Source organism: Oncorhynchus nerka, linkage group LG22 (genome assembly GCF_034236695.1).
Source record: "Oncorhynchus nerka isolate Pitt River linkage group LG22, Oner_Uvic_2.0, whole genome shotgun sequence".
NCBI classification, from domain to species: Eukaryota; Metazoa; Chordata; class Actinopteri; order Salmoniformes; family Salmonidae; genus Oncorhynchus; species Oncorhynchus nerka.
The window spans coordinates 54,522,722-54,549,897 of NC_088417.1; the positions used below are offsets into that span (position 1 = coordinate 54,522,722).

The window sequence follows — 27,176 nt, forward strand, 5'->3', positions numbered from 1 at the left end:
CGCACACGGGTATACACACGGGTATATGACAATCAATGCTGAAGTGGGGAACAGCAGGGGAACAGACAGATATAGGGGAGGTAATGACAGAGGTGATTGAATCCAGGTGAGTCCAATAATCGCTGATGCGCGTGACGGGGTAAGGCAAGAGTGCGTAATGCTGGGGAGCCTGGCGCCCATGAGCGCCAGGGGGGAAGCGCGGGGGCAGGCGGGACAGTTTGATTACTTTATGGAGCCAAAAAAGTATTTATTTTAATAGCGGAGCATTTTCTAAATTCAAACGGACCCCCTGCAACTGGACACAGACATTTTATGAGACTTCCGTTTCCCCGAGTCGATGACGAAGGCGGCATCTCTAAGGTTGGTCGAAAACTAAACTACACTAAACTGACCTGTTGCACCCTCTACAACTACTGTAATTATTACTATTTGACCCTGCTGGTCATCTTTGAATGTTTGAGCATCTTGGCTATGTACTGTTATCATTTCCACCCGGCACAGTCAGAAGAGGACTGGCCACCCCTCAGAGCCTGGTTCCTCTCTATGTTTCTTCCTAGGTTTCTGCCTTTCTAGGGAGTTTTTCCTAGCCAACGTGCTTCAACACCTGCATTGCTTGCTGTTTGGGGTTTTAGGCTGGGTTTCTGTACAGCACTTTGAGATATCAGCTGATGTACAAAGGGATATATAAATAAATATGATTTGATTTGATTTGATTTCCCAATAGACAGGCATTTTAAATGGTGTCACCTCCAAAAAAATAAATTCCGGATGGATTCTCCTCGGGTTTTGCCTGTTATATCAGTTGTGTTATACTCACAGACATTATTTTAACAGTTCTGGAAACTTTAGAGTGTTTTCTATCCAATACTACCAATTATATGCATATCCTAACTTTTGGGCCTGACTAACAGGCAGTTTACATTGGGCACCTCATTCATCCAAACTTCCTTACAACAGCCTTCTTCTGTGTGTTCTCTTTTCAACTCCCTCTGCATTATTTGCAATCAAACAGCAGATCTCCTTAGCTCTCATACTCTGCTTCCACCGGGCATTCTTCTGATTTCAAAACACTGTCCTCCAGAAAGTGGAGAGCCTTAGCAACACTTATGCAGTTCTTTTTGATATCTTTCAAAATGTCAGTGTAATACTGAGAAGCTCATGTTATAGACATAAGCGTGACCAATCCGAACAAATTTCTCGGCTTGTCCAGCCCATCCATTATCTCAGCCAATCATGGCTAGTGGGAAGGCTCCTAACTTTTTCCGTGGCTAAAACAACTATGCTCGTAATTTAATAATTGTATCTGTATTTACAGATGGCATACAAGTTTGTTATTAAGGCACATGAAAATTCACATGTTCCAGAATGCATTTCTGTCAAAAAACGCATTTTGATTTAAAAAAATGAAATATTCAAATGCCTCTCCAGTAAGTAGTGACGAGCGACATACACTTATTTTCCTCAAAAGAGTCACATTTAGTTACATTTTGCGACTCTTTGACACCCAGAGGTGGGAGTAAAAAAATGTTTTGTTGCATCGGTGCGGTCTGCACATATTTTCACCTCAATAAAAACATCCTATTTTTATATGGCTAAAACCATGATTTGGTCAAACAGTAAAGTACATTATCCTCATGATTCCTGTAATGAAAGTGTCTTCCCGCCTGCCCCGTACCTGTTTCTCTGGGGCCTGCTGCTGTGTTGAGCGAGCTAATATGCACATTGGCCATTGTGAGTGCTGTCGTGTCGTTGGCTATGCCGGATTAAGTGATATGACATGCTATTCTATACAATAATTTCTTTTTTTTACCTGATTGAGCTAATCATGTGAATGTAATTAACTAGAGAGTCGGGCACCACGAAATAATATTTATAGAGCTGTTATCTTCCGAATAAACTCTTAAAGACCTAGTAATATTTTACATCAATAGCAGTCAATATTAATCGTCATCTTCATTCAGTGTCATCTGAAAGTTGTAAATTCTTGGTTATCTGCACGAACCCTGGCTAACAATTTGAATCAGCAATACAAAATTGGGTTTAATTATTTATTTACTAAATACCTAACTAATCACACAGAATTACACATGCACATAATTAAATCATAACTTGATTATACATTACGTCATAAAGGAAAACGTCCCTAGCGGGCGGAACAAATATGACAGCTGGTTACACAAAAGAAAAGGGGCTGGGTTTGAGTGAAAGAGCGGGAAGACTGAGGAACAAAGGGAAGAAGCTGTGATATCGTAAATACAGTATCTTATGCATTCTAAATTACCGCCCATTTGGAAAAGGAAAATGCAATAAATATTTACTCTGAGCTGCGCTTCGGTAGGTTGGTGGTAGATGGAAGGCCATGTTGCCCAACCGAGTCCTTTGAAGAGTGTCTCAGGTTGTCAATTGGATACGTTGTAGTAACGTCGTTGGGTGATGGACGGGATACTCTGTCTGTTCCTTCCTAACCCTCGTTTGCATCTGCTGTTGCTAACTCAACGGCTAGGAGGTATCACTTCTGTAGTGAATAAGAGTTCAAAGTTCATACCATTCGCAACCAAAGCTCACGCTGATGTTGGCTTCGTTCTGTAGTTATTATCTGAACCATTCGGACATAGGACCGTCGTCCTCAAGTCCTCGGAACAGGAGGTTATATTGTTGTCAAGGGCTTATATAGGAAGGGAGAGGAGGGCGTGTTTGAAAAGTTTTATATCCCATGTCCCTTCACAGGGGCGGGCCACTGATTGAGCAGAGCCCTATCTTATGAAAACCCAAATCTCACATTTTAGAAGCTAAAATCACATTTCATCCCATCACGAATAATTTCATATTCAAAACATTTAAATTGAACAACAATTCCATGTGAATCAGATATCTCTGATGTGTAGACTTTCCAATTGAGAGTTTATGTCATCTTATCATTGATGCGAATGTCTCAGATGACAACCGAACTGACATCATGTTCATTAAGTACCATCGCATATGTTCAATTGATCGGATTACCAGAATATAGTTCATTTCCCCCCACCTTCTGATGTTCCCAGAATCTCTATGTTAACCAAGGGTTTTGAAAATGTAACCTCAGTAGGGTAGAGAGGAAAAATAGGGGAAGAGGTATTTATGACTGTCATAAAGCAACCCCCAGGCCGACGTCATGACAGTGCATAGGCCTCATTGGATGGTAGGCTACACGTCACGACTTCCGCCGAAGTTAGTCCCTTTCCTTGTTCGGGCGGCATTCGTCGGTAGACGTCACCGGTTTTCTAGTCACCACCGATCCACTTTTCATTTTCCATTTGTTTTGTCTTCATTGCACACACCTGGTTTCCATTCCTTAATTATATGTTCCCTATTTAACCCTCTGGCTCCCCCATGCTTTTGTGCGTGTTTGTTCGTTGTAAAGAAGTCTTTTATTGTGAGCTGGTATATTTTCCTTCTTGGAATATTTTGTTGTTTTGTTTGAGGAAAAGTTACGAATACTACTCATCTCTGTGTCCTGCGCCTGACTCCGCCTTACCTGCTTCACCTAGACACATTACACTACAACTGCCAATTTATTTTGACATTAAATGCAGTGTTAGATTAACCCTTGTGTGATGTCCGGGTTGTGGGACCCATTTTCAATGTTTGCTAAAAGAAAAATGATACAATGAAATATTTTTTCATCCTGAGACTCATTGGTCTTAGCTCATTTTCTGTGAAGAACATGTAAAATAACACACTGTGCACCCCACTACACATGTACAGTTGAAGTCGGAAGTTTAATAATTGCAAAAGGGTTTTCTAATGATCAATTAGCCTTTTAAAATTATAAACTTGGATTAGCTAACACAACGTGCCATTGGAACACAGGAGTGATGGTTGCTGATAATGGGCCTCTGTACGCCTATGTAGATATTGAATAAAAAATCAGCCGTTTCCAGCTACAATAGTCATTTACAACATCAACAATGTATACACTGTATTTCTGATCAATTTGATGTCATTTTAATGGACAAAAAAATGCTTTTCTTTCAAAAACAAGGACATTTCTAAATGACCAAAACATTTGAATGGTAGTGCTTTTGTATACATTTGTTTTATTTTTTTGACATAAAATGGGGCGGCAGGTAGCCGAGTGATTGGAGCATTGGACTAGTAACCAAAAAGTTGCAAGATTGAATCCCAGAGCTGACAAGGTAAATATCTGCCGTTCTGCTCCTGAACAAGGCAGTTAACCCACTGTTCCTAGGCCGTGATTGAAAATAAGAATTTGTTCTAAACTGACTTGCCTAGTCAAATTGAACAAATAATGTAAATACACCATGCAAATTAGCTCCAAGTGATTTTAATTTTCGAAATCTGTTCCAAACTATTCCCATGCATAATAAATAGATATATACTGAGTATACCAAACACTGGGAAAACCTTCCTACTATTGAGTTGCCCATTATGACTCCAATGCTTCTGAACAGTTGTGTCAAGTTTACATGGTGTCCTTTATATTTTACATAGTTCAGTTGAACATTTCTCTATATTTCTTTGCCATTGAGGACTTCTTTCATTATGCTCTACTTGTGACTTATTTGTGCGCAACTTCATGGAATTACTTGATTTACTGTTGTAGCAGAGAAGTGTGCCAGGAATGATGTGTGGGTCAGTGACGGCACGCGCCCCTCGCTCATTAGAATATCAATGCACGAACGAGAAGCAGTGGTGGCCCTTCCCCTCTAAATCTCTCTCTCACACACACTTCACTTCGCGTGAAGCACTTTTTTTTCAAGTGGTGCTGCTTGATAATCAGGAGACTTCTACATCTCTTCGCACTTTAAAACCATGAATAATGAGTCTACTCTGCGTAAAACGACAGTGCACTCAGCAGGCTACCCATATTGTTAAGACTTGATTGGTTGGATTTTATAGTAATATTTTAAATTGACTGTAGTCCATATATCCAATAGTAATTGATTGGGTTTATTAGAGTTAATTTTAATAATACAGGAAAGACACATGATCTGAAAGCGGTCAAAGATCTTAAAGTGCATGGTGTAAGGTAGCCTAGTCCTATAACTAAACTACTTCTAGATAGCACTTTTTTTCTAAAAGTGTATAGGCTATAATTGCAATAAGCACGACATACGCTGGAAATACCCCTGTTGATGCCCCCTAAATCAATATGCATTAAGAAAGTTGTGTGCAGTTGGGAAGGACAAATTGAGAAAGACCGCACGGTAGATCATGTGCCATTGATTACCACACAGCTGTTCACACAAAGGCAAAAACTCTAGCCCGCTGCAGGGTCCAGAGAGAGTGCCCCTCCCCTGACTCAACCTCAACAATAGACCCCCGAATATCCCTGAAGCGCACAATGAAAGGTCTCATCCATAACCTGCCCGCACGCGTCTGAGCAATTACACTTTTGTGACTGAAGAAAGGGCGGATCATGCTATTCTTCTCAACTTCCTTCAGATCGATATTTACCACAAATTAATGAATACGGAACAATGAATTGATACTGAACAATAAATGTTCTTATGCCAACGTTTTGTGAAAACAACTTATTTGGAATAGAATTGAAAGACCTAAGAATAGGTGATATCGAATAGTAGCCTAGGTTATAACCACTTATTATCATGTGATGCTGTCTAACACTTAATTTACCATCATTGTGCCGGTAGGCTAAAGTGCTTAATAAATTAACAACTTTTTCTGTTACATGTTTCCAGTAGGTATAGATACTGTAGAGCTGTTAGGCTGTGAAGCCTATTCATTTTACTGGTTAAAAATCGCATGCTTTTGTAGGCCTATATTATTATTTGTCTGATTGAAGTTGAATAATTAAATATGTAGGCCTAACAATTCAGTTTTCGATGCTTGTGTCACAGTTCCTAGCTCGACTCCAAAATCGTGAACATTTGGCTAGTTAGTTGTATTTATGTTTTATTTATTTATTTAACCGTTATTTAACTAGGCAAGGCAGTTAAGAACACATTCTTATTTACAATGACGGCCTAACAAAAGGCAAAAGGCCTCCTGCGGGGATGGGGGCTGGAATTAAAAATAATGCATAAATTAAATATAAATATATGACAAAACACACATCACGACAAGAGACACAACACAACACTACATAAAGAGAGACCTAAGACAACAACATAGGAAGGCAGAAACACATGACAACACAGCATGTTAGCAACACAACATAACAACATGGTAGCAACACAACATGGTAGCAGCACAAAACATGGTACAAAGATTAATGGGTACAGACAACAGCACAAAGGGCAAGAAGGTAGAGACAACAATACATCACACAAAGCAGCCACAGCTGTCAGTAAGAGTGTCCGTGATTGAGTTTTTAAATGAAGAGATTGAAATAAAACTGTCCCGTTTGAGTGTTTGTTGCAGCTTGTTGCAGCTGTATAACCGTATAAAATATGTATTGTGCCAATCACACTTCAAATATGATTATGCTCTAAGTATAGGCCTTATGTTATTTTTGCTGATAAATTTAATCCGCACCAAATCCACACACATGTTCCGACGCGTCGTGGTTGTCCCTTGGGTCTTACCGTGCCCCGCCTCCTGACGCGTGACAGGGGCGCGCATCAGGGGTATAAAATTCATTCACTCTCATTAACCACCAGAACCAAAACAAGTGAAGACCAGCGACCAGGACATAGGGAAGAGCGAGGACTTTGCTTGGACTGCTATACCTTTTCATACTAATTTTATGGTGTGACTGCAAGGATTTTTTTCTATCCTGGTTTTTGGGAATACGCGCCTGTCACATTTCTATTGGACACAACGAATGCAAACACCTGCGGATTGTTGTATAGCTACCAACCAAACACCTGGCGGAAATGGCCTCGCTACCTCTTAGATGTGTCTTTGCTTTGGCTGTAGTGCAAGTGGTAAGTACGAAGTGTAACAATAAGGAACCATTCAATATTGCCAGGCTTTATGCACAGCATATCTCTAATGTCCAATTCGCTCTTCTCTTGGCAGGTATCATCTTCTGGTGTGTTCGAGCTGAAAGTCCATTCGTTCAACACTGCTCAGCGCATATGCAGAAGGCATAGGGACTGTCACATCTTTTTCAGAATTTGTCTCAAACACTCAGAGGACGTCATCCATGCGGAGCCACCATGCACTTTTGGAACAGGACACACCAACGTCATAAGCGCAGATCAGACCTCAATTTCCAGCAGCGCTCCTATTAGAATACCGTTCCATTTTAAGTGGCCGGTAAATAATATTTTATTCATAAATACTGTTACACAAGGAAATATAAATGTTATGTTACTCTATCATTCTTGCATAAACGTTTTAATACAGGATTTACCTCTATTACAGGGAACATTTTCGCTGATCATTGAAGCATGGAACGCAGAAATCCCTACAGAATACACAGGTAAGGTGTTGTTGCAGTAGGCTTATTATAGCACTTTTTTTTAACAGCCGTCCTGTTACTTAAAAACAAATCAGTATGCCAATAGGCTACTATAATACTACTTTTCTTATATTTTTTCAGACAATCAAAACAACCTGGTCAGCCGCTTGGCTACCAGAAGAAGACTGGCCATAGGCGAGGACTGGTCTCAAGACGTCCACTTCGGAGAGCAGAGCGAGCTGCGCTACTCATATCACGCATTCTGTGACGAGTACTACTTTGGCGACAGCTGCGCCGAATACTGCAGACCCCGCGATGACACTCTGGGCCACTACAACTGTGACGTGGAGGGAAACAAACAATGTCTGGAGGGCTGGAAGGGCAACTACTGTTCTGATCGTAAGTTCAATCTACTTGGTCAACGTCAATGACTTTAGGCTACATTACTGTCCAGACTCAGATTCTGTCAACCAGGTTGTCTCAGTCTGCACTGTATAGGCCTATTGTAAATAGACTGCACAGTGCACACAAGGATTCAGTGATAAATGAGGCAAATGTTAATTTTGGCATTCTCCTTAGTGAAAACAATTAATGCTCTTTGAAGGTGTCACAAGGGCAGTATATAGACCTGAATGATTGGTGGCAAAAATGTGTACATACAGGCTTACATATAATCACACCAATTTTAAGCATGTGCAACACATTTTAACTGTCAATTTTATGAAAATGTTTGTGACAAGTTATTTCTAAACTAAGATTACTCTTCTGCCTCAAGGATTTCAATTTAATCCCATAACCAGCCACTCTACTATTTTAGACAGGCATAATTGCATGAGCCTTAAGTATGTACTTTTATCTCAGAAAGCCTCCTGTTGTTGCTTTGTAGACTTTATAGTAAGGAAGGCTTGTGGAGTTCGATCTGCCCTTTGTTCCCCTATAACAAAGGGAGAAAGAACCATGCCTCACCAGGGACACATGTTGGAGATGCTGTGTGTGTGTGTGTGTGAGGCAGAGGGCGAAAAGAAAGTCCTGGCTTCTGTTCCTACGGTCGGGTGCTCACCAGCTGCTTGGTTTAATACTTAACAAACAGTTGGGAGGGCCGGCAGTGGGGGGGCTCAGACAGAGTTGGTGGGTGGGTGGGTGCATGCGTACCCAATCTGCCCATTCATTGTAATCACCCCCCCCCCCCTCCCCCCTCCTCCCACCAGCCATCTGTTCGGCAGACTGCAGCGCGAGGCATGGCTACTGCGAGGCCCCTGGGGACTGCAAGTGCAGAATGGGTTGGCAGGGGCCCTCGTGCAACGAGTGTGTGCGCTACCCGGGCTGCCTCCATGGCACCTGCGTCCAGCCGTGGCAGTGTGACTGCAAGGAGGGCTGGGGCGGCCTCTTCTGCGACCAGGACCTAAACTACTGCACCAACCATCGGCCGTGTGCCAACGGTGCCACCTGTACCAACACAGGCCAGGGCAGCTTCACCTGTATCTGCCGCCCGGGCTATGGTGGCACCAACTGTGAGCTGGAGACAAACGAGTGTGACAGCAACCCCTGCAAGAACGGAGGCAGCTGCAACGTGAGTAATATTACAGTTTACAGGAAATAGGGATAGTTAAATATTGGCTCAGATTTTTTTTTTATATGTTCAATTGGTTGTTAATTAAACAATTTTGTATTTCAGTTAATTTGGCATTCCATGTTATATTGTTTTTTTCTTAATCTTCCATTTGAAGGTAAAATGGAAATGTGTCCAAGGTACAAACACAGTGTAACATAACACAGTAATAAACATGTTTAAATAAGAGACAATGTCAGAAACATGATCAGTAATCATGGTTAATCTATGGATTGTAGAAAGCCAAAGCTCGGTCAAGGTGTCTGTCTAACGACAATTCTCTCGACATGATCAAAAATACTCTAATGACAATCATCTCTCTCTTTAGGACCTGGAGAACGACTACTCATGCACCTGCCCCCAGGGCTTCTATGGGAAGAACTGTGAGATCATCGCCATGACGTGTGCCGATGGGCCCTGTTTCAATGGAGGCACCTGCATGGAGATGCTGACGGGGGGCTATTCCTGCCGTTGCCCTCCCACCTACACTGGCTCCAACTGCGAAAAGAAACTGGACCGCTGCAGCAACAGCCCCTGTCTGAATGGTGAGTCTGACTGCAATGGATCAAGCTCAAATTGAAGTTTATAGTTTATTTGCAGGTATTAAAGTAGTTGTTTGTTGGAGCGCTCGCACATATAGTACAGTACATAGACATGTACAGTAAAAAGATTTTAAATGTTTTTAGTCATACAGTATGTTGTGAAGTCGGATGTTTACATACACCTTAGCCAAATACAATAAACTCAGTTTTTCACAATTCCTGACATTTAATCCAAGTAAAAATTCCTTGTCTTAGGTCAGTTAGGAGCACCACTTAATTTTAACAATGTGAAATGTCAGAATAATAGTAGAGTGATTTTATTTCAGCTTTTATTTCTTTCATCACATTTCTAGTGGTTCAGAAGTTTACATACACTCAATTAGTATTTGGTAGCATTGCCTTTAAATTGTTTAACTTTGGTCAAACATTTCGGGTAGCCATCCACAAACTTCCCACAATAAGTTGGGTTAATTTTTTGCCCGTAACTCCTGACAGAGCTGGTGTAACTGAGTCAGGGTTGTAAAGGCCTCCTTGCTCGCACACGCTTTTTCAGTTATGCCCAATAATTTTCTATAAGACTGAGGTCAGGGCTTTGTGATGGCCACTCCAATACCTTGACTTTGATGTCCTTAAGGCATTTTGCCACAACTTTGGAAGTATGCTTGGTGTCATTGTCCATTTGGAAGACCCATTTGTGACCAAGCTTTAACTTCCTGACTGATGTCTTCAGATGTTGCGTCAATATATCCACATAATTTTCCTCGTGATGCCATCTATTTTGTGGAGTGCACCAGTCCCTCCTGTAGCAACGCATCCCCACAACATGATGCTGCCACCCCCGTGCTTCACGGTTGGGATGGTATTCTTTGGCTTGCAAGCCTTTCTCTTTTTCCTCCGAACATAACAATGGTCATTATGGCCAAACAGTTCTATTTTTGTTTCATCAGACCAGAGGACATTTCTCCATAAAGTACAATCTTTGTCCCCATGTTCAGTTGCAAACCGTAGTCTGGCTTTGTTTTGGCGGTTTTGGAGCAGTGGCTTCTTCCTTACTGAGCAGCTTTTCAGGTTTTATCGATATAGGACTCATTTTTACTGTGAATATAGATACTTTTGTACCTGTTTCCTCCAGCATCTTCACAAGGTCCTTTGCTGTTGTTCTGGGATTGATTTACACTTTCTGCACCAAAGTACGTTCATCTCTAGGAGACAGAACGCGTCTCCTTCCTGAGCGGTATTATGACTGTGTTGTCCCATGGTGTTTATACTTGCGCACTATTGTTTGTACAGATGAACGTGGTACCTTCAGCCGTTTGGAAATTGCTTGCAAGGATGAACCAGACTTGTGGAAGTCTAAATTATTTTTCTGAGGTCTTGGCTGATTTCTTGTAAGTTTTACATGATGTCATGCAAAGAGGCACAGAGTTTGAAGATAGGCCTTGAAATACATCCACAGGTACACCTCTAATTGACTCAAATGATGTCAATTAGCCTATCAGAAGCTTCTAAAGCCATGACATAATTTTCTGGAATTTTCCAAGCTGTTTAAAGGCACAGTCAACTTAGTGTATGTAAACTTCTGACCAACTGGAATTGTGATACAGTGAAATAATCTGTCTGTAAACAATTGTTGGAAAAATTACATGTCATGCACAAAGTAGATGTCCTAACCGACTTGTCAAAACTATAGTTTGTTAACAAGAAATATGTGGAGTGGTTGAAACACTTAGGTTGATGTCATTAAAACTTGTTTATGTAAACTTCCAAAAGTAGGAGAAAAACAGCAGCCAGGTTGCTTGGTTTAAAAGGAGGATTACACTATTCTTGAACCTGGTAGTGGAGGTCTTGATGCTCCTGTGAGAATAGTGCACTCGCAGGGTGGCTGGGGTCTTTTGGGCCCTAGGAAGGGATCTGTCTGCATAGATGGCCTCAATGACACGGAGGGTAGTGCCAATGATTCTCTCTGCAGTGTGTGCTACCCTCTGAAACCTTTTGCAGTCTATGCACTGTTGTTACCATACCACACATTGATGGATCCAGTCAGGATGCTCTCTACTGTGCATTGGTAGAAGTTGACTTGAGTGCTGGTACTCATGCCAAACTTCTTCAGTAGCCTCAGAAAATAGAGCCGCTGCTGTACCATCCTGATCACAGCGTTTGTGTTGGCTGGCCATATCAGATCGAATGAGATGGTTATGCCAAGGAATTTAAAACAGTCCACCAGCTCCCCAAATAACTGGAAACAGGTGAAAGTGGATGGAGAGGAGCTTGCCTTGGTTCTGGCAACATCTAGTGGTTGAAGTACGCACCTGCACTTGCTTGAAGTACTTGATAATGAAGTACTTCACTTGGCTGGTAGAACAATGAATTAATACATGTTTTCAGGGTATATGAATTAATGATGTCATGAAGTGCCAACAGTGTGATATCACATCTTGTACTACTTCAGAATGTGGTAGGCTGCAGTGTACTAATTGGCGCCGTGTGATATGTTGTCTTCTAGGTGGTGAGTGTCTAGACCTGGGTCAAAGCGTGCTGTGCCGCTGCCACTCTGGCTTTACCGGCGCCAACTGCCAGTTCAACATCGACGACTGTGCTTCAGCGCCGTGCCAGAACGCTGGCACCTGCCAGGACGGTGTGGACGACTACACCTGCTCATGCACGCTGGGCTATGCCGGCAAGAACTGTAGCCTGCGCTCAGATGCCTGTGGCCGCGGTGCCAGCGCCCAGCCCTGCCAGAATGGCGGCACTTGCTTCACCCACTTCACGGGGCCCGTGTGCCAGTGCCCGCCGGGTTTCATGGGACCCAGCTGCGAGTTCACGCTGCAGCCCAGCTTCCATCCTGCCCCCGACTGACCAATAAACCTTCCTCCACCGCCCTGACAGCCTCCTGTGTCCTGGCGTTACTCGCCCTTGGCATGGCGATGGGCATTGTGGTGCTGCGGCGGCGCCGGCTGAGTGGCAGGAAGCAGCTGAATGACACGGCAGTGTTCAACGACCTGAAGATGGGGATCAACCGCTTCCCCAGCGAGAGAGAGGCTTTCATGGCGGCTAGTGGCCTGTTCAAGATCAGCAACAGCGACCCGCGCCTCAGCATGGCATCACTTGCATCGCTTAGACCCACAGATGACAGGACGGGCCGGGGACTTGGGGGGGAGCGCCACTCATTCTCCCCTGGACAGGACTACCTCTGGAGGGGGGACAGCGGGGCTGGGCTGAGATGAGCCACTGGCCTGGACCCAAGATGGACAGAAAAAGGAGACTGGACAGCCAAACACCTGGGGAGGGAGAGACAAAAACTGGGAGGAAGAACAGGGGATCATTAGCACTTATTTTTCTCTCTTTTTGAAATGTTAAGTTAATGAAGAAAAAGACAAACTGCTTGAATGTTTGGAAATGATTCCCCTCATTCTGAAAATGTTTGCTACACATTTTGACAAAAAAAATTGTTGGAAAACAACCTTGTGTCATGAAGAAGAATAGTAAATGACCTCTTGAAGTATGGGAACTTTAGGAAATCTTCTCAGAGAAAGGTCTTCCATGTCAAATAACCCAAAGAGATGACTACCAATTCCACATAACTACTTACGATGGACACTGACCTATCAATGCACTTGCTCCAACACAGTGATATTGACCAAATGACTCTGGAAGAACCATTTAAACCAAATACAGGAAGACCTGATTCTCTGATCTGTACTTTTTTTGGAAGACAATAGACTGTTGTCAATGACCTTCAAGGAGATGAATACAGCAAATATATTCAACTTTTTCCACAGTTTTTGTTTGTAAGCTCATTTCACCAGAACTCTGATATTAGCAATTCCAAAAGATAAAACATATATATTTTTCATTTTAAAATTAACTATTATTTTGTCAACATACCATTTCCTAAGATGAAACTATCAGTCGTTATACCATTTTATTTATGTTATTTATTAAACTCAGCAAAAAAAGAAATGTCCCTTTTTCAGGACCCTGTCTTTCAAAGATCATTTGTAAAAATCCAAATAACTTCACAGCTCTTCATTGTAAAGGGTTTAAACACTGTTTCCCATGCCTGTTCAATGAACCATAAATAATTAATGAACATGCACCTGTGGAACGGTCATTAAGACACTAACAGCTTACAGAAGGTAGGCAATTAAGGTCACAGTTATGAAAACTTAGGACACTAAAGAGGCCTTTCTACTGACTCTGAAAAACACCAAAAGAAAGATGCCCAGGTTCCCTGCTCATCTGCGTGAATGTGTCTAAGGCGTGCTGCAAGGAGGCATGAGGACTGCAGATGTGGCCAGGGCAATAAATTGCAATGTCCGGACAGCTGATCATCCTCGCAGTAGCAGACCACGTGTAACAACATCTGCACAGGATCGGTACATCCGAACACCACACCTGCTGGAGGGGTACAGGATGGCAACAACAACTGCCCGAATTACACCAGGAATGCACAATCCCTCCATCAATGCTCAGACTGTCCGCAATAGACTGAGAGAGGCTGGTATGGGAGCTTGTAGGCCTGTTGTAAGGCAAGTCCTCACCAGACATCACCGGCAACAACGTCACCTATGGGCACAAACCCACCGTCGCTGAACCAGACAGGACTGGCAAAAAGTGCTCTTCACTGACAAGTCACTGTTTTGTCTCACTGGGGGTGATGGTTGGATTCGCGTTTATCGTCGACGCAATGAACTTTACACCGAGGTCTGTACTCTGGAGTGGGATCAATTTGGTGGTGGAGGGTCCGTCATGGTCTGGGGCGGTGTACCACAGCATCATCGGACTGAGCTTGTTGTCATTGTAGGCAATCTCAACGCTATGCGTTATAGGGAAGACATCCTCCTCCCTCATGTGGTACCCTTCCTGCAGGCTCATCCTGACATGACCCTCCAGCATGACAATGCCACCAGCCATACTGCTCATTCTGTGCGTGATTTCCTGCAAGACAGGAATGTCAGTGTTCTGCCATGGCCAGTGAAGAGCCCGGATCTCAATCCCATTGAGCACGTCTGGGACCTGTTGGATCGGAGAGTGAGAGCTAGGGCCATTCCCCCCCAGAAATGTCCAGGAACTTACAGGTGCCTTGGAAGAGTGGGGTAACATCTCACAGCAAGAACTGGCAAATCTGGTGCAGTCCATGAGGAGGAGATGCACTGCAGTACTTAATGCAGCTGGTGGCCACACCAGATACTGACTGTTATGTTTGATTTTGTCCCCGCCCCTTTGTTCAGGGCCACATTATTCCATTTCTGTTAGTCATATGTCTGTGGAACTTGTTCAGTTTGTCTCAGTTGTTGAATCTTATGTTCCTACAAATATTTACACGTTAAGTTTGCTGACAAACACAGTTGACAGTGAGAGGATGTTTCTTTTTTTTTGCTGAGTTTATATGTACAATGTTTTCCTTTTGTCACAAATTCAGAGATATATTTATGTGATCCTAAATAAACAACTTGTTCTACATCTTTGATTATTCTGTGTAATCTAAATACACCAGGAATATTCCGGGGTAATTATTTATGGCTTGAAATCAATGAACATGTGACTTTGATACACGGATTATGAGTATTGCTGTTTCTGAAGAACAGCCAGTGTAAATTTATGTTCATGCCAAAGTTAGTTTGTCAGGCATTTGCTAAAAAAAAACATGTTTTAAGTTTTTTGTTGCTGTGAGTGTTTGTGTTGAATAAAAACTATAAAATCATCAGCTTTTGTCACCTATCGATTGAGTATCAACATAGAGCAAGTTGGCCCTATTATAGACAAAGGTATAAATGTCATTCAATTCAAATGTTGTTTACACATGCATATTTGTCTGGGTTGAAAATAAGCCTATAATGAGGGGTTTATGTAAAGCGATTGGTATATAATGTGAGAAGTAACCTGCCATTGCATAATGTACGCAAGGTAGGCCTACCCAATTAGCACAATTATTCGAACGCTTGCTCAAACACGTTTCTATAATATTTTTTTTTCTTCCCAGAATCTGTCCAAATTTCTGTCTGTGTTGGTTTAACAACCTACAATCTTTCGGTCACTTTTTACTGTGCGCTTTTTTTCGGTGCGCTTCCGCAAGAAAGAGTTGAAACTAGAACCCGAAGACTGTTTTAGGTTTGCTACATAGAATGTTGTCGAATCCACAATGACATTCTCGCTTCAAACCACACAGTGTTTCAAGCTCCCATTTGCTTGGGAACCAGTCAGACCAGACATGGCAGCCGACAGGGTCGGACGGATGCGAGCAGAGGAAGTCCACTCATCAGATTTGGAAACGTCTCGAGAACACGGAGTCAAACTACAGAAGAGACAAGCTCGAGTGACTGTGAAATACAACAGAAAAGAGCTACAGAGACGACTAGACGTGGAGAAATGGATCGATGACTGCTTGGATGAGCTGTACTTGAGCAAAGTGAGTGCCGTCATAGCCTATGGATCATAATAATGGTCACCACACAAAGTGTCTTGTAAGTGCTCAGGCAATAGGTTTCAGACTGTTAAGAGATTTGGGGTATCATGGCAAGTTAACTTTCGAATCAGGCAATATTATCTGAAAGTTTCCCATCCTTTAAGAATGAGAACTTTGCTCTTTCACCTTTGACAAAATCATTAGAATTTGATTTAAAAAATAGTTCACTTTATGTTTAAAAACAAGGCTTTGAGTTGGATATTCATATAAAAAGGGCTGGGTTTGTGCGCTGTATAGACACACTGTACATAACACATGGATCTCAACATTAAACGTGTACTTTTCGCAGCACTGAGGGTATTACAGGGCTTTATAACCCATGTCTAGCAGGCAGACAAATGAACACTCCTCTGAGACACAAACAATGTAGAATAACTACTGTAGTATATTCCAACACAATAACTTGTACTTGAAATTACAGAGGCATTTCTAAACCAGCTGTTCTGCGTCGTCCTTAACAGGACTAAGCAGACTTGCACATTGTTGTGGGCGTGGTATATGAGATGTATATACAAGGCGTATACAATATGTATGTTATGAGAGGGCACAGTGTCCATAAAAGGACCGGAGAAGATGCAAGGTGCACTGTGGACTAAGGCTCTGTCCAAAATGGCACCATATTCTCTATAGTTCACTACTTTTGACCAGGGATCTATGGGTAGTGCACTAGGGAATAACGTGCCATGTCAGATGTAGCCTAATTCTTGAGCCACCACTGTAGCAGCCGCCTCCTGACAGAGACACATGTATACATGGTGGCTGGGGGATGCTAACTCGCTGCCTTACATGGCCACTTGGAAAAAGGGAAAGGAACAGAAATGGAACTTCATCCCTCATTCCCTCCCTTACAGAGAGGGAATGAGGGATGAAGGATGAGAAACAGGAAGAGAACGTACAGAGGATGGGGTTAATACTCCTTGAGGTAGGGTAAACATACTGCAGCTGGCCATGTGACATCACTAGCCAGATGTTTTGCTCTGCTGTGATGGTTTGGGGATACAGGTGTCCTAGTGGCAGGGAGCCTAGCGGTAAAGAGCGTTGGGCCAGTAACCGAAAAGTATCTCGTTCAAATTCCTAAGCCAACTAGGTAAAACATCTGTCAATGTGCCCTTGAGGAAGGCACTTAACCCTAATTGCTCCTGTAAGTCGCTCTGGGTAAAAGTGTCTGATAAATTATTAAAATGTCAAAATGTAACATTCTGCTCCGTGTTCTTGTCTGCATCTGAAATGTCAGCCTATTCCTTATGTAGTGCACTACTTTTGACCGGAGCTCTATGGTCAAAGTTATGCACTATATAGGGAATAGGCTGCAATTTTGGACACAAAACTTGTAACAATACTGCACCTTGTAACCTTGTAGCAATACTGCAAGCTTCCTGCCATCCAGGACCTACAGTACCAGTCAAAAGTTTGGAATACACCTACTCATTCAAGGGTTTTGTAACGATGTGTGCTGAGAGTCGGGAAGCAAGTTCAAGGAGTGAGTGTTTTAATAAATAAACACACCATAATATCAAATAAGAACCACGAACAACGCACAGAAATGACACAGGAACAGAAACAATGATGCCTGGGGAAGAAACCAAAGGGAGTGACATATGTAGGGCAGGTAATCAAGGAGGTGATGGAGTCCAGGTGAGTCTGATGACGTGCAGGTACGTGTAACCATGGTGACAGGTGTGCGCCATAACGAGCAGTCTGGTGACCTAGAGGCCAGAGAGGGAGCACACGTGACAGGTTTTTCTTTATTTTTACTATTTTCTACATTGTAGAATAATAGTGAAGACATCAGAACTATGAAAAACACATATGGAATCATGTAGTAATCAAAAAGGTGTTAAACAAATCAAAATATATTTTATATTGTAGATTCTTCTAAGTAGCCACCTTTTGCATTGATGACAGCTTATGTTTGATTTTATTTTGTATTTTTTTTACTTTCGTTTTTTTTTGTAAGTTATTTTTTCTTAACTGTATTGTTGGTTAAGGACTTGTAAGTAAGCATTTCACGGTAAGGTGCCAAATACCTGTTGTATTTGGCGCATTTGTCAAATAAACTTTGATTTGATTTGATTTTAGTACACTACTAGTGTAAAGCAGGACATTCAACCCTATAGGTCCACAAGTGCACCTTGTTGGCCCATGCCTGATCTCAGCTAAGCATTAAGATCAGATAAACAATAATATCAGCAACTATCATTTTAGGATATGCCCTTAAGAGAGAATTTTAATGGATTTTATGACTGTAAAATCCAGCCACACAGAAGTCGAGCAGGTACCAGGCCGGCAGGTCAGAGGAGTTGTGTGGAGAGGAGGCTGATCTTCAACTGGTCTGGAACAACAGAGCTCAGTTCTGTCTGGCTAGGCCACTGATACAGTTTGGAGAGTTGGATACATGGACATTGCTACTATTACTTTTCTACTCTGATAATATACAGTATACATGTGTGTGCGTTTTTAATATACAGTTGAAGTCAGAAGTTTACATACACTTTAGCCAAATACATTAAAACTCAGATTTTCACAATTCCTGACATTTAATCCAAGTAAAAATTCCCTGTTTGAGGTCAGTTAGGATCACCACTTTATTTTAAGAATGTGAAATGTCAGAATAATAGTAGAGAGAATTATTTATTTAAAATTGTATTTCTTTCATCACATTCCCAGTGGGTCAGAAGTTTACATACACTAAATTATTTTTTTGGTAGCATTGCCTTTAAATTGTTTAACTTGAGTCAAACGTTTCGGGTAGCCTTCCACAAGCTTCCAACAATAAGTTGGGTGCATTTTGGCCCATTCCTCCTGACAGAGCTGGTGCAACTGAGTCAGGTTGGTAGGCCTCCTTGCTCGCACACGCTTTTTCAGTTCTGCTCACAAATGTTTCTATAGGATTGAGGTCAGGGCTTTGTGATAGCCACTCCATTACCTTGACTTTGTTGTCCTTAAGCCATTTTGCCATAACTTTGGAAGTATGCTTGGGTCATTGTCCATTTGGAAGACCCATTTGTGACCAAGCTTTAACTTCCTGACTGATGTCTTGAGATGTTGCTTCAATATATCCACATAATTTACCTGCCTCATGAAGCCATCTATTTTGTGAAGTGCACCAGTCCCTCCTTCAGCAAATCACCCCCACAACATGATGCTGCCACCCCCATGCTTCACGGTTGGGATGGTGTTCTTCTGTCTTGCAAGCCTCCCCCTTTTTACTCCAAACATAACGATGGTCATTATTGCCAAACAGTTCTATTTTTGTTTCATCAGACCAGAGGACATTTCTCCAAAAAGTACAGTCTTTGTCCCCATGTTCAGTTGCAAACCGTAGTCTGGCTTTGTTATGACGGTTTTGGAGCAGTGGCTTCTTCCTTGCTGAGTGGCCTTTCAGGTTATGTCGATATAGGACTCGTTTTACTGTGGATATAGATACATTTGTACCTGTTTCCTCCAGCATCTTCACACGGTCCTTTGCTGTTGTTCTGGGATTAATTCTCACTTTTCACACCAAAGTACGTTCATCTCTAGGAGAAAACACGTCTCCTTCCTGAGCGGTATGACGGCTGCGTGGTCCCATGATGTTTATACATTATACCATTGTTTGTACAGATGAACGTGGTACCTTCAGGCGTTTGTAAATTTCTCGCAAGGATGAACCAGACTTGTGGAGGTCTACAATTTTTTTTCTGAGGTCTTGGCTGATTTCTTTTGATTTTCCCATGATGTCAAGCAAAGAAACACTGACTTTGAAGGTAGGCCTTGAAATACATCCACAGGTACACCTCCAATTGACTCAAATGATGTCAATGAGCCTATCAGAAGCTTCTAAAGCCATGACATCATTCTCTGGAATTTTCCAAGCTGTTTAAAGGCACAGCCAACTTAGTGTATGTAAACTTCTGACCCATTGAAATTGTGATACAGTGAATTATAAGTGAAATAATCTGTCTGTAAACAATGGTTGGAAAAATTACTTGTGTCATGCTCAAAGTAGATGTCCTAACTGACTTGCCAAAACTATAGTTTGTTACCAATACATTTGTGGAGTGCATGAAAAACGAGTTTTAATGACTCCAACCTAAGTGTATGTAAACTTCCGACTTGTGTTTTGCAGGAGGATGACATGCCAGATGAGGTAAACATTGATCATCTGTTAGACCTGGCTAGCAATGAAGAGCGAGTGAAAAAGTTAAAGGTAGGCCCCGCCCACCCAAAGTTGTTCTGATCATGGACTCAGACCAACCAGACTTTGACAGATAAGTTAACTGCCAGAATTTTGATACAAGGAATTTTCTCTTCTTTAAACTCTGTTCACCATCAGGAGATTCTTCAGACGTGCAGCAACAACACAGAGGTATGTTTTATGATATGGAATAATCATGCATATTAAGTCATACCTTTTATTTAGTCTGTACACACACACACACACACACACACACACACACACACACACACACACACACACACACACACACACACACACACACACACACACACACACACACACACACACTGTATAGGCCTCAGATAGGAGGCAGCAGTGTCTGACACCTCCTTCCACTGTCACTCCACATGCCTTACAATGACCGTCTGTCCTAGCCTTCTCTCTCTCTCGTCCCTATTTCTTCTCTTCTGTTTTGCCCCCTCTTCTCTGTTGGAACAAAGGACCTATTTTGACAAAGGACAGGGCCCACACTGGCCCGCTCAGGCCCAAACACGCATGCGCATGCACCAGAGCATGTGAGCACAGTTGAGCTGTTGGAAATCCCGCTCATCACTCATGGAGTGGTGCTTCTGGCGCTCCTTGTCCTTTCCTACCGCTCAGCTAAAAAACGCTCCACACTCACAGGAGAAAAAACTCCCGCTCCAAAATCACTACATTCATTAAAATCACTACATTCATTAAAATCACAATTGAACCAACACCCATCTATTTGTGTGACTACCTGGACTGACCAATTGGTTTTTAAAGTATTGAAACCAAACCATATGGATTTGAATGAAAAGTATTTGAATAAACATGAAGACTGAATGTAAGAAGCGAACATAGTTTCAAATAGGCTACATGTCATATTAAACAGCATATAAACACTAAATAGGTCAGCAGCCAGACAGGGAGCCTAAGAAGGAACGAAGATGAATTATTTAGGCTATATTATTTAAATGTTTTCAAGGCTATAGCCTACAAAGAAATACATTGCGAAGCATTTGCAAGTGCGACACAATAGGCTGGTAAGGACATAAAACCCTCAGCATTTAAACAACATTCTGTTGTATATCAAAATATCCCAATCAAAACTGAAAGCTCCTTGAAAGTATGGTAAGGGTTAGGGTATCAGGCTTAATGGGCCAAAATCAATTATGGCCTATTATATAGATAATAGAACAAAAATGAATTCAACGTTTAAGAGATCAGAGTTTTGTTTATAAATACTTTGCTACAATGACACACCTAGTTATCTATCCACCTCGTTCCTTTCTTTTAGCATGTAAGTTCATAGTAAGTACACAATCATGCTTTTGGGATAAGTGTCTTTTCAGATTCCACAATGATTCTTTAGCTGTGGACACTACATCACTGTACTCCCTCTCTATCTCTTGGTCCTCCTTTTTGTAAGTCACCTTGATTTAGCACCTTGATTTAGCACATGCATTTGTAGTCTCGACAAGCAGACTACAAATACAAGCTGGGGCGGGCATGCCCTGAGTTCATGAAGTGAGTGCTAATGGAGCGAAATTGGAGCAGGCGAGAAAGCCGATGCTCCAGCCTTTGGGAATCTCGCTCCCCACCCCAGTCAAATTGGGAACGCTCCAACTCCGCTCCGTTCTCATACTCTGGCATGCACACACACATGCTTCCACACACACACACACACACACACACACACACACACACACACACACACACACACACACACACACGCTTCCAAACACACACACACACACACACACACACACACACACACACACACACACACACACACACACACACACACACACACACACACACCAGGTGAATCCAGGTGTTCTGGACACCAAACCTAGAGCGGCGGGGTTGAGACTTCTCTATTTTCCGTCTCCCACTCTAATTCCTATCTATGTATTATATATACTGAACAAAAATATACCTATTTTGACAAAGGACAGGGCCCACACTGGCCCGCTCAGGCCCAAACACGCATGCGCATGCACCAGAGCATGTGAGCACAGTTGAGCTGTTGGAAATCCCGCTCATCACTCATGGAGTGGTGCTTCTGGCGCTCCTTGTCCTTTCCTACCGCTCAGCTAAAAAACGCTCCACACTCACAGGAGAAAAAACTCCCGCTCCAAAATCACTACATTCATTAAAATCACTACATTCATTAAAATCACAATTGAACCAACACCCATCTATTTGTGTGACTACCTGGACTGACCAATTGGTTTTAAAGTATTGAAACCAAACCATATGGATTTGAATGAAAAGTATTTGAATAAACATGAAGACTGAATGTAAGAAGCGAACATAGTTTCAAATAGGCTACATGTCATATTAAACAGCATATAAACACTAAATAGGTCAGCAGCCAGACAGGGAGCCTAAGAAGGAACGAAGATGAATTATTTAGGCTATATTATTTAAATGTTTTCAAGGCTATAGCCTACAAAGAAATACATTGCGAAGCATTTGCAAGTGCGACACAATAGGCTGGTAAGGACATAAAACCCTCAGCATTTAAACAACATTCTGTTGTATATCAAAATATCCCAATCAAAACTGAAAGCTCCTTGAAAGTATGGTAAGGGTTAGGGTATCAGGCTTAATGGGCCAAAATCAATTATGGCCTATTATATAGATAATAGAACAAAAATGAATTCAACGTTTAAGAGATCAGAGTTTTGTTTATAAATACTTTGCTACAATGACACACCTAGTTATCTATCCACCTCGTTCCTTTCTTTTAGCATGTAAGTTCATAGTAAGTACACAATCATGCTTTTGGGATAAGTGTCTTTTCAGATTCCACAATGATTCTTTAGCTGTGGACACTACATCACTGTACTCCCTCTCTATCTCTTGGTCCTCCTTTTTGTAAGTCACCTTGATTTAGCACCTTGATTTAGCACATGCATTTGTAGTCTACGACAAGCAGACTACAAATACAAGCTGGGGCGGGCATGCCCTGAGTTCATGAAGTGAGTGCTAATGGAGCGAAATTGGAGCAGGCGAGAAAGCCGATGCTCCAGCCTTTGGGAATCTCGCTCCCCACCCCAGTCAAATTGGGAACGCTCCAACTCCGCTCCGTTCTCATACTCTGGCATGCACACACACATGCTTCCACACACACGCTTCCAAACACACACACACACACACACACACACACACACACACACACACACACACACACACACACACACGCTTCCAAACACACACACACACACACACACACACACACACACACACACACACACACACACACACACACACACACACACACACACACCAGGTGAATCCAGGTGTTCTGGACACCAAACCTAGAGCGGCGGGGTTGAGACTTCTCTATTTTCCGTCTCCCACTCTAATTCCTATCTATGTATTATATATACTGAACAAAAATATAAATGCAAACGTGCAACAATTTCAAAGATTTTACTGAGTTACAGTTCATAAGAGGAAATCAGTCAATTTAAATACATTTATTAGGCCCTAATCTATGGATTTCACATGACCTGGAATACAGATATCAGGAATACAGCATCTGGGCAAAAATACCGTCACAGTATTTCTGTCCATTCTGCCATCAATAAAATGCAATTGTGCTCATTGTCCGTAGCTTATGCCTGCCCATACCATAACACCAACACTACCATGGGGCGCTCTGTTCACAACGTTGACATCAGAAAACCACTTGCCCACACAACGCCATACACGTGGTCTGCGGTTGTGAGGCCTGTTGGACGTACTGCCAAATTCTCTAAAACAACGTTGGAGGTGGCTTATGGCAGAGAAATTAACATGGCTATTTCTGGCAACAGCTCTGGTGGACATTCCTGCAGTCAGCATGCCAATTGCACACTTCATCAAAACTTGAGACATCTGTGGCATTTTAGAGTGGCCTTTTATTGTCCCCAGCACAAGGTGCACCTGTGTAATGGTCATGCTGTTTAATCAGCTGCTTGATATGCCACACCTGTCAGGTGGATGGATTATCTTGGCAAAGGAGAAATGTTCACTAACAGGGATGTAAACAAATTTGTGCACAATATTTGAGAGAAATAAGATTTTTGAGCATATGGATAATTTCTGGGATCTTTTATTTAATCTCATGAAAATGGGACCAACACTTTACAAGTTGCATTTGTATTTTTGTTCAGTGTATCAGAACTCAGGATAATACCCAGATGCAGACAGCTGGAGTCACAGATGTTTATTGACCCAAACAGGGGGCAGGCAAAAGACAGGTCAAAGGCAGGCAGAGGTCTGTAATCCAGGGCAGACTCAATAAGGTACAGAACAGCAAGCAGACTCGGGGTTTATGACAGGCAGAGGTTTGTAAACGGGTCAGAGTCAGACAGGTACAGAACGGCAGGCAGGCTCGGGATCAGGGCAGGCAGAGGTTTGTAATCCAGGGCAGACTCAATAAGGTACAGAACAGCAAGCAGACTCTGGGTTTATGACAGGCAGAGGTTTGTAATCCAGGGCAGACTCAATAAGGTACAGAACAGCAAGCAGACTCAGGGTTTATGACAGGCAGAGGTTTGTAAACAGGTCAGAGTCAGACAGGTACAGAACAGCAAGCAGACTCGGGGTTTATGACAGGCAGAGGTTTGTAAACAGGTCAGAGTCAGGTACAGAACAGCAAGCAGACTCTGGGTTTATGACAGGCAGAGGTTTGTAAACAGGTCAGAGTCAGACAGGTACAGAACGGCAGGCAGGCTCGGGATCAGGGCAGGCAGAGGTTTGTAATCCAGGGCAGACTCAATAAGGTACAGAACAGCAAGCAGACTCGGGGTTTATGACAGGCAGAGGTTTGTAAACAGGTCAGAGTCAGACAGGTACAGAACAGCAAGCAGACTCTGGGTTTATGACAGGCAGAGGTTTGTAAACAGGTCAGAGTCAGACAGGTACAGAACAGCAAGCAGACTCGGGGTTTATGACAGGCAGAGGTTTGTAAACAGGTCAGAGTCAGACAGGTACAGAACGGCAGGCAGGCTCGGGATCAGGGCAGGCAGAATGGTCAGAACCGGGGAAACTAGGAAACAGAACTTGAGAAAGCAGGGAGATGGGAATCACGCTGGTAAGTCCTGACAAGACAAACTGGCAACAGACAAACAGAGAACACGTATACATACACTGGGGATAATGAGGAAGATGGGCGACACCTGGAGGGGGGTGGAGACAAGCACAAAGACAGGTGAAACAGATCAAGGTGTGACACAGTGTATGTATCTAATGTGAAAGGGAAAAATACAAATTACAGGAGGTTGGTGGCACCTTGATTGGACAGGACAGGCTTATGGTAATGGCTGGAGTGGAATAGGTGGAATGGTATCAAATACATCAAACACGTGTTTGATGCCATTCCATTAGCTCCTTTCCCAACATTATTAGGAACCATCCTCCCCTCAGCAGCCTCCACTGGTAGATACAGTACCAGTCAAATTTTGGACACACCTACTGATTCATTGTAGAATAATAGTGATGACATCAAAACTTTGAAATAACACATATGGAATCATGTAGTAACCAAGAAGTGTTAAACAAATCAAAATATATTTTAGATTCTTCAAAGTAGCCACCATTTGCCTTGATGACAGCTTTGCACACACTTGGCATTCTTTCAACCAGCTTTATGAGGTAATCACCTGGAATGCATTTCAATTAACAGGTGTGCCTTGTTAAAAGTTAATTTGGGGAATTTCTTTCCTTCTTAATGAGTTTGAGCCAATCAGTTGTGTTGTGTCAAGGTAGGGGTGGTATACAGAAGATAGCCCTATTTGGTAAACGTCCATATTATGGCAAGAACAGCTCAAATAAGCAAAGAGAAAAACAGTCCATCATTACTTTAAGACATGAAGGTCAGCCAATCCGGAAAATTTGAAGAACTTGGTAAGTGCAGTCACAAAAACCATCAAGTGCTGTGATGAAACTGGCACTCATGAGGACCGCCACAGAAAAGGAAGACCCAGAGTTACCTCTGCTTTAGTTAACTCTTAGTTCATTAGAGTTAACTGCATCTCAGATTGCACCGCAAAAAAAAAGGAAAAGCTCCCAACAAGTGCTCAGCATATGGAAAATAATTTCTCATAAAGCTGGTTGAGAGAATGCCATGAGTGTATAAAGCTGTCATCAAGGCAAAAGGTGGCTACTATGAAGAATCTAAAATATATTTTGATTTGTTTAACACTTTTTTGGTTACAACACGATTCCATATGGATTATTTCATAGTATGATGTCTTCACTATTATTCTACAATGTAGAAAATGGTAAAAATAAAGAAAAACCCTTGAATGAGTAGGTGTGTCCAAACTTTTGACTAGTACTGTACATGATGCTACTATATGTCCCTCCATGCCAGGCCTTCATCGGAGAGCTGTTGGTCAAGCTGGAGGGCCTTCACAAGCAGGAGGAGCTGGCTACCGAGGGCATCGAACACCCCTCCCACTACAACCACGCCCAGCACCACCATCAGCCCTACCACTTTAACAGACCCCACTGGCCCCGAACCCAGACCCACCAGACCCCCTGAGCTCACCAAACCCCTGACATATGACCTCTGACTGGGATCGTAAAACTCTGAAAATGTTCCCAAAATTCCCACGTTTTCCATAAATTCTGGTTGGAGAATTTCTGGAATCAGGAGGGAATAAGCAGGTACCAAGTAACCAAGTATTCCCGGGAATCCTACAGTCGGGATTTCTAGAAAACCTGGGAATTTTGGGAATGTTTCTGTAAATTTGTTTCCCTGTCACGCCATTTCATCCCAGTCATCTTGGCAGTGATGGCCCCCAGCCAGTTTGCCCTCTTGTTTGTACTGTCAACTTTATTTTTGAGTGAATTTAAATTAATTTAATTAATTAATCATATTAAAATGGAGGTAAATAAAACATATGTCAATCACTATAGGGCCTGTATTGTCGTTGTTTTCATTCAAAAAGACGCTGTAGATAGGCTGCTTCGACAAGGTTTTAACAGAACAGCATGTCTAGCCTGGT

General features: G+C 42.4%; 2 protein-coding genes across 2 annotated transcripts; both read left to right on the forward strand.

Annotated features, from left to right (window-relative positions):
• The first annotated feature begins 4,564 nt into the window (after positions 1-4,564).
• On the forward strand, positions 4,565-15,225 carry LOC115104638 (delta-like protein B). Its single transcript, XM_029625994.2, is given in 8 exon segments — positions 4,565-6,890; positions 6,985-7,224; positions 7,333-7,390; positions 7,511-7,768; positions 8,578-8,939; positions 9,307-9,523; positions 12,024-12,359; positions 12,362-15,225. Coding segments are annotated over 8 exon segments (1,905 nt in total). The 5' UTR covers positions 4,565-6,839; the 3' UTR covers positions 12,745-15,225.
• Positions 15,226-15,558: 333 nt separating this feature from the next.
• LOC115105355 (protein phosphatase 1 regulatory subunit 14A-like) lies at positions 15,559-27,084 on the forward strand. Its single transcript, XM_029627297.2, has 4 exons — positions 15,559-15,929; positions 20,095-20,175; positions 20,302-20,334; positions 26,540-27,084. The coding sequence occupies exons 1-4, from the start codon at positions 15,663-15,665 to the stop codon at positions 26,708-26,710; spliced, it is 552 nt and encodes a 183-aa protein (XP_029483157.1). The 5' UTR covers positions 15,559-15,662; the 3' UTR covers positions 26,711-27,084.
• Positions 27,085-27,176: the final 92 nt, after the last annotated feature.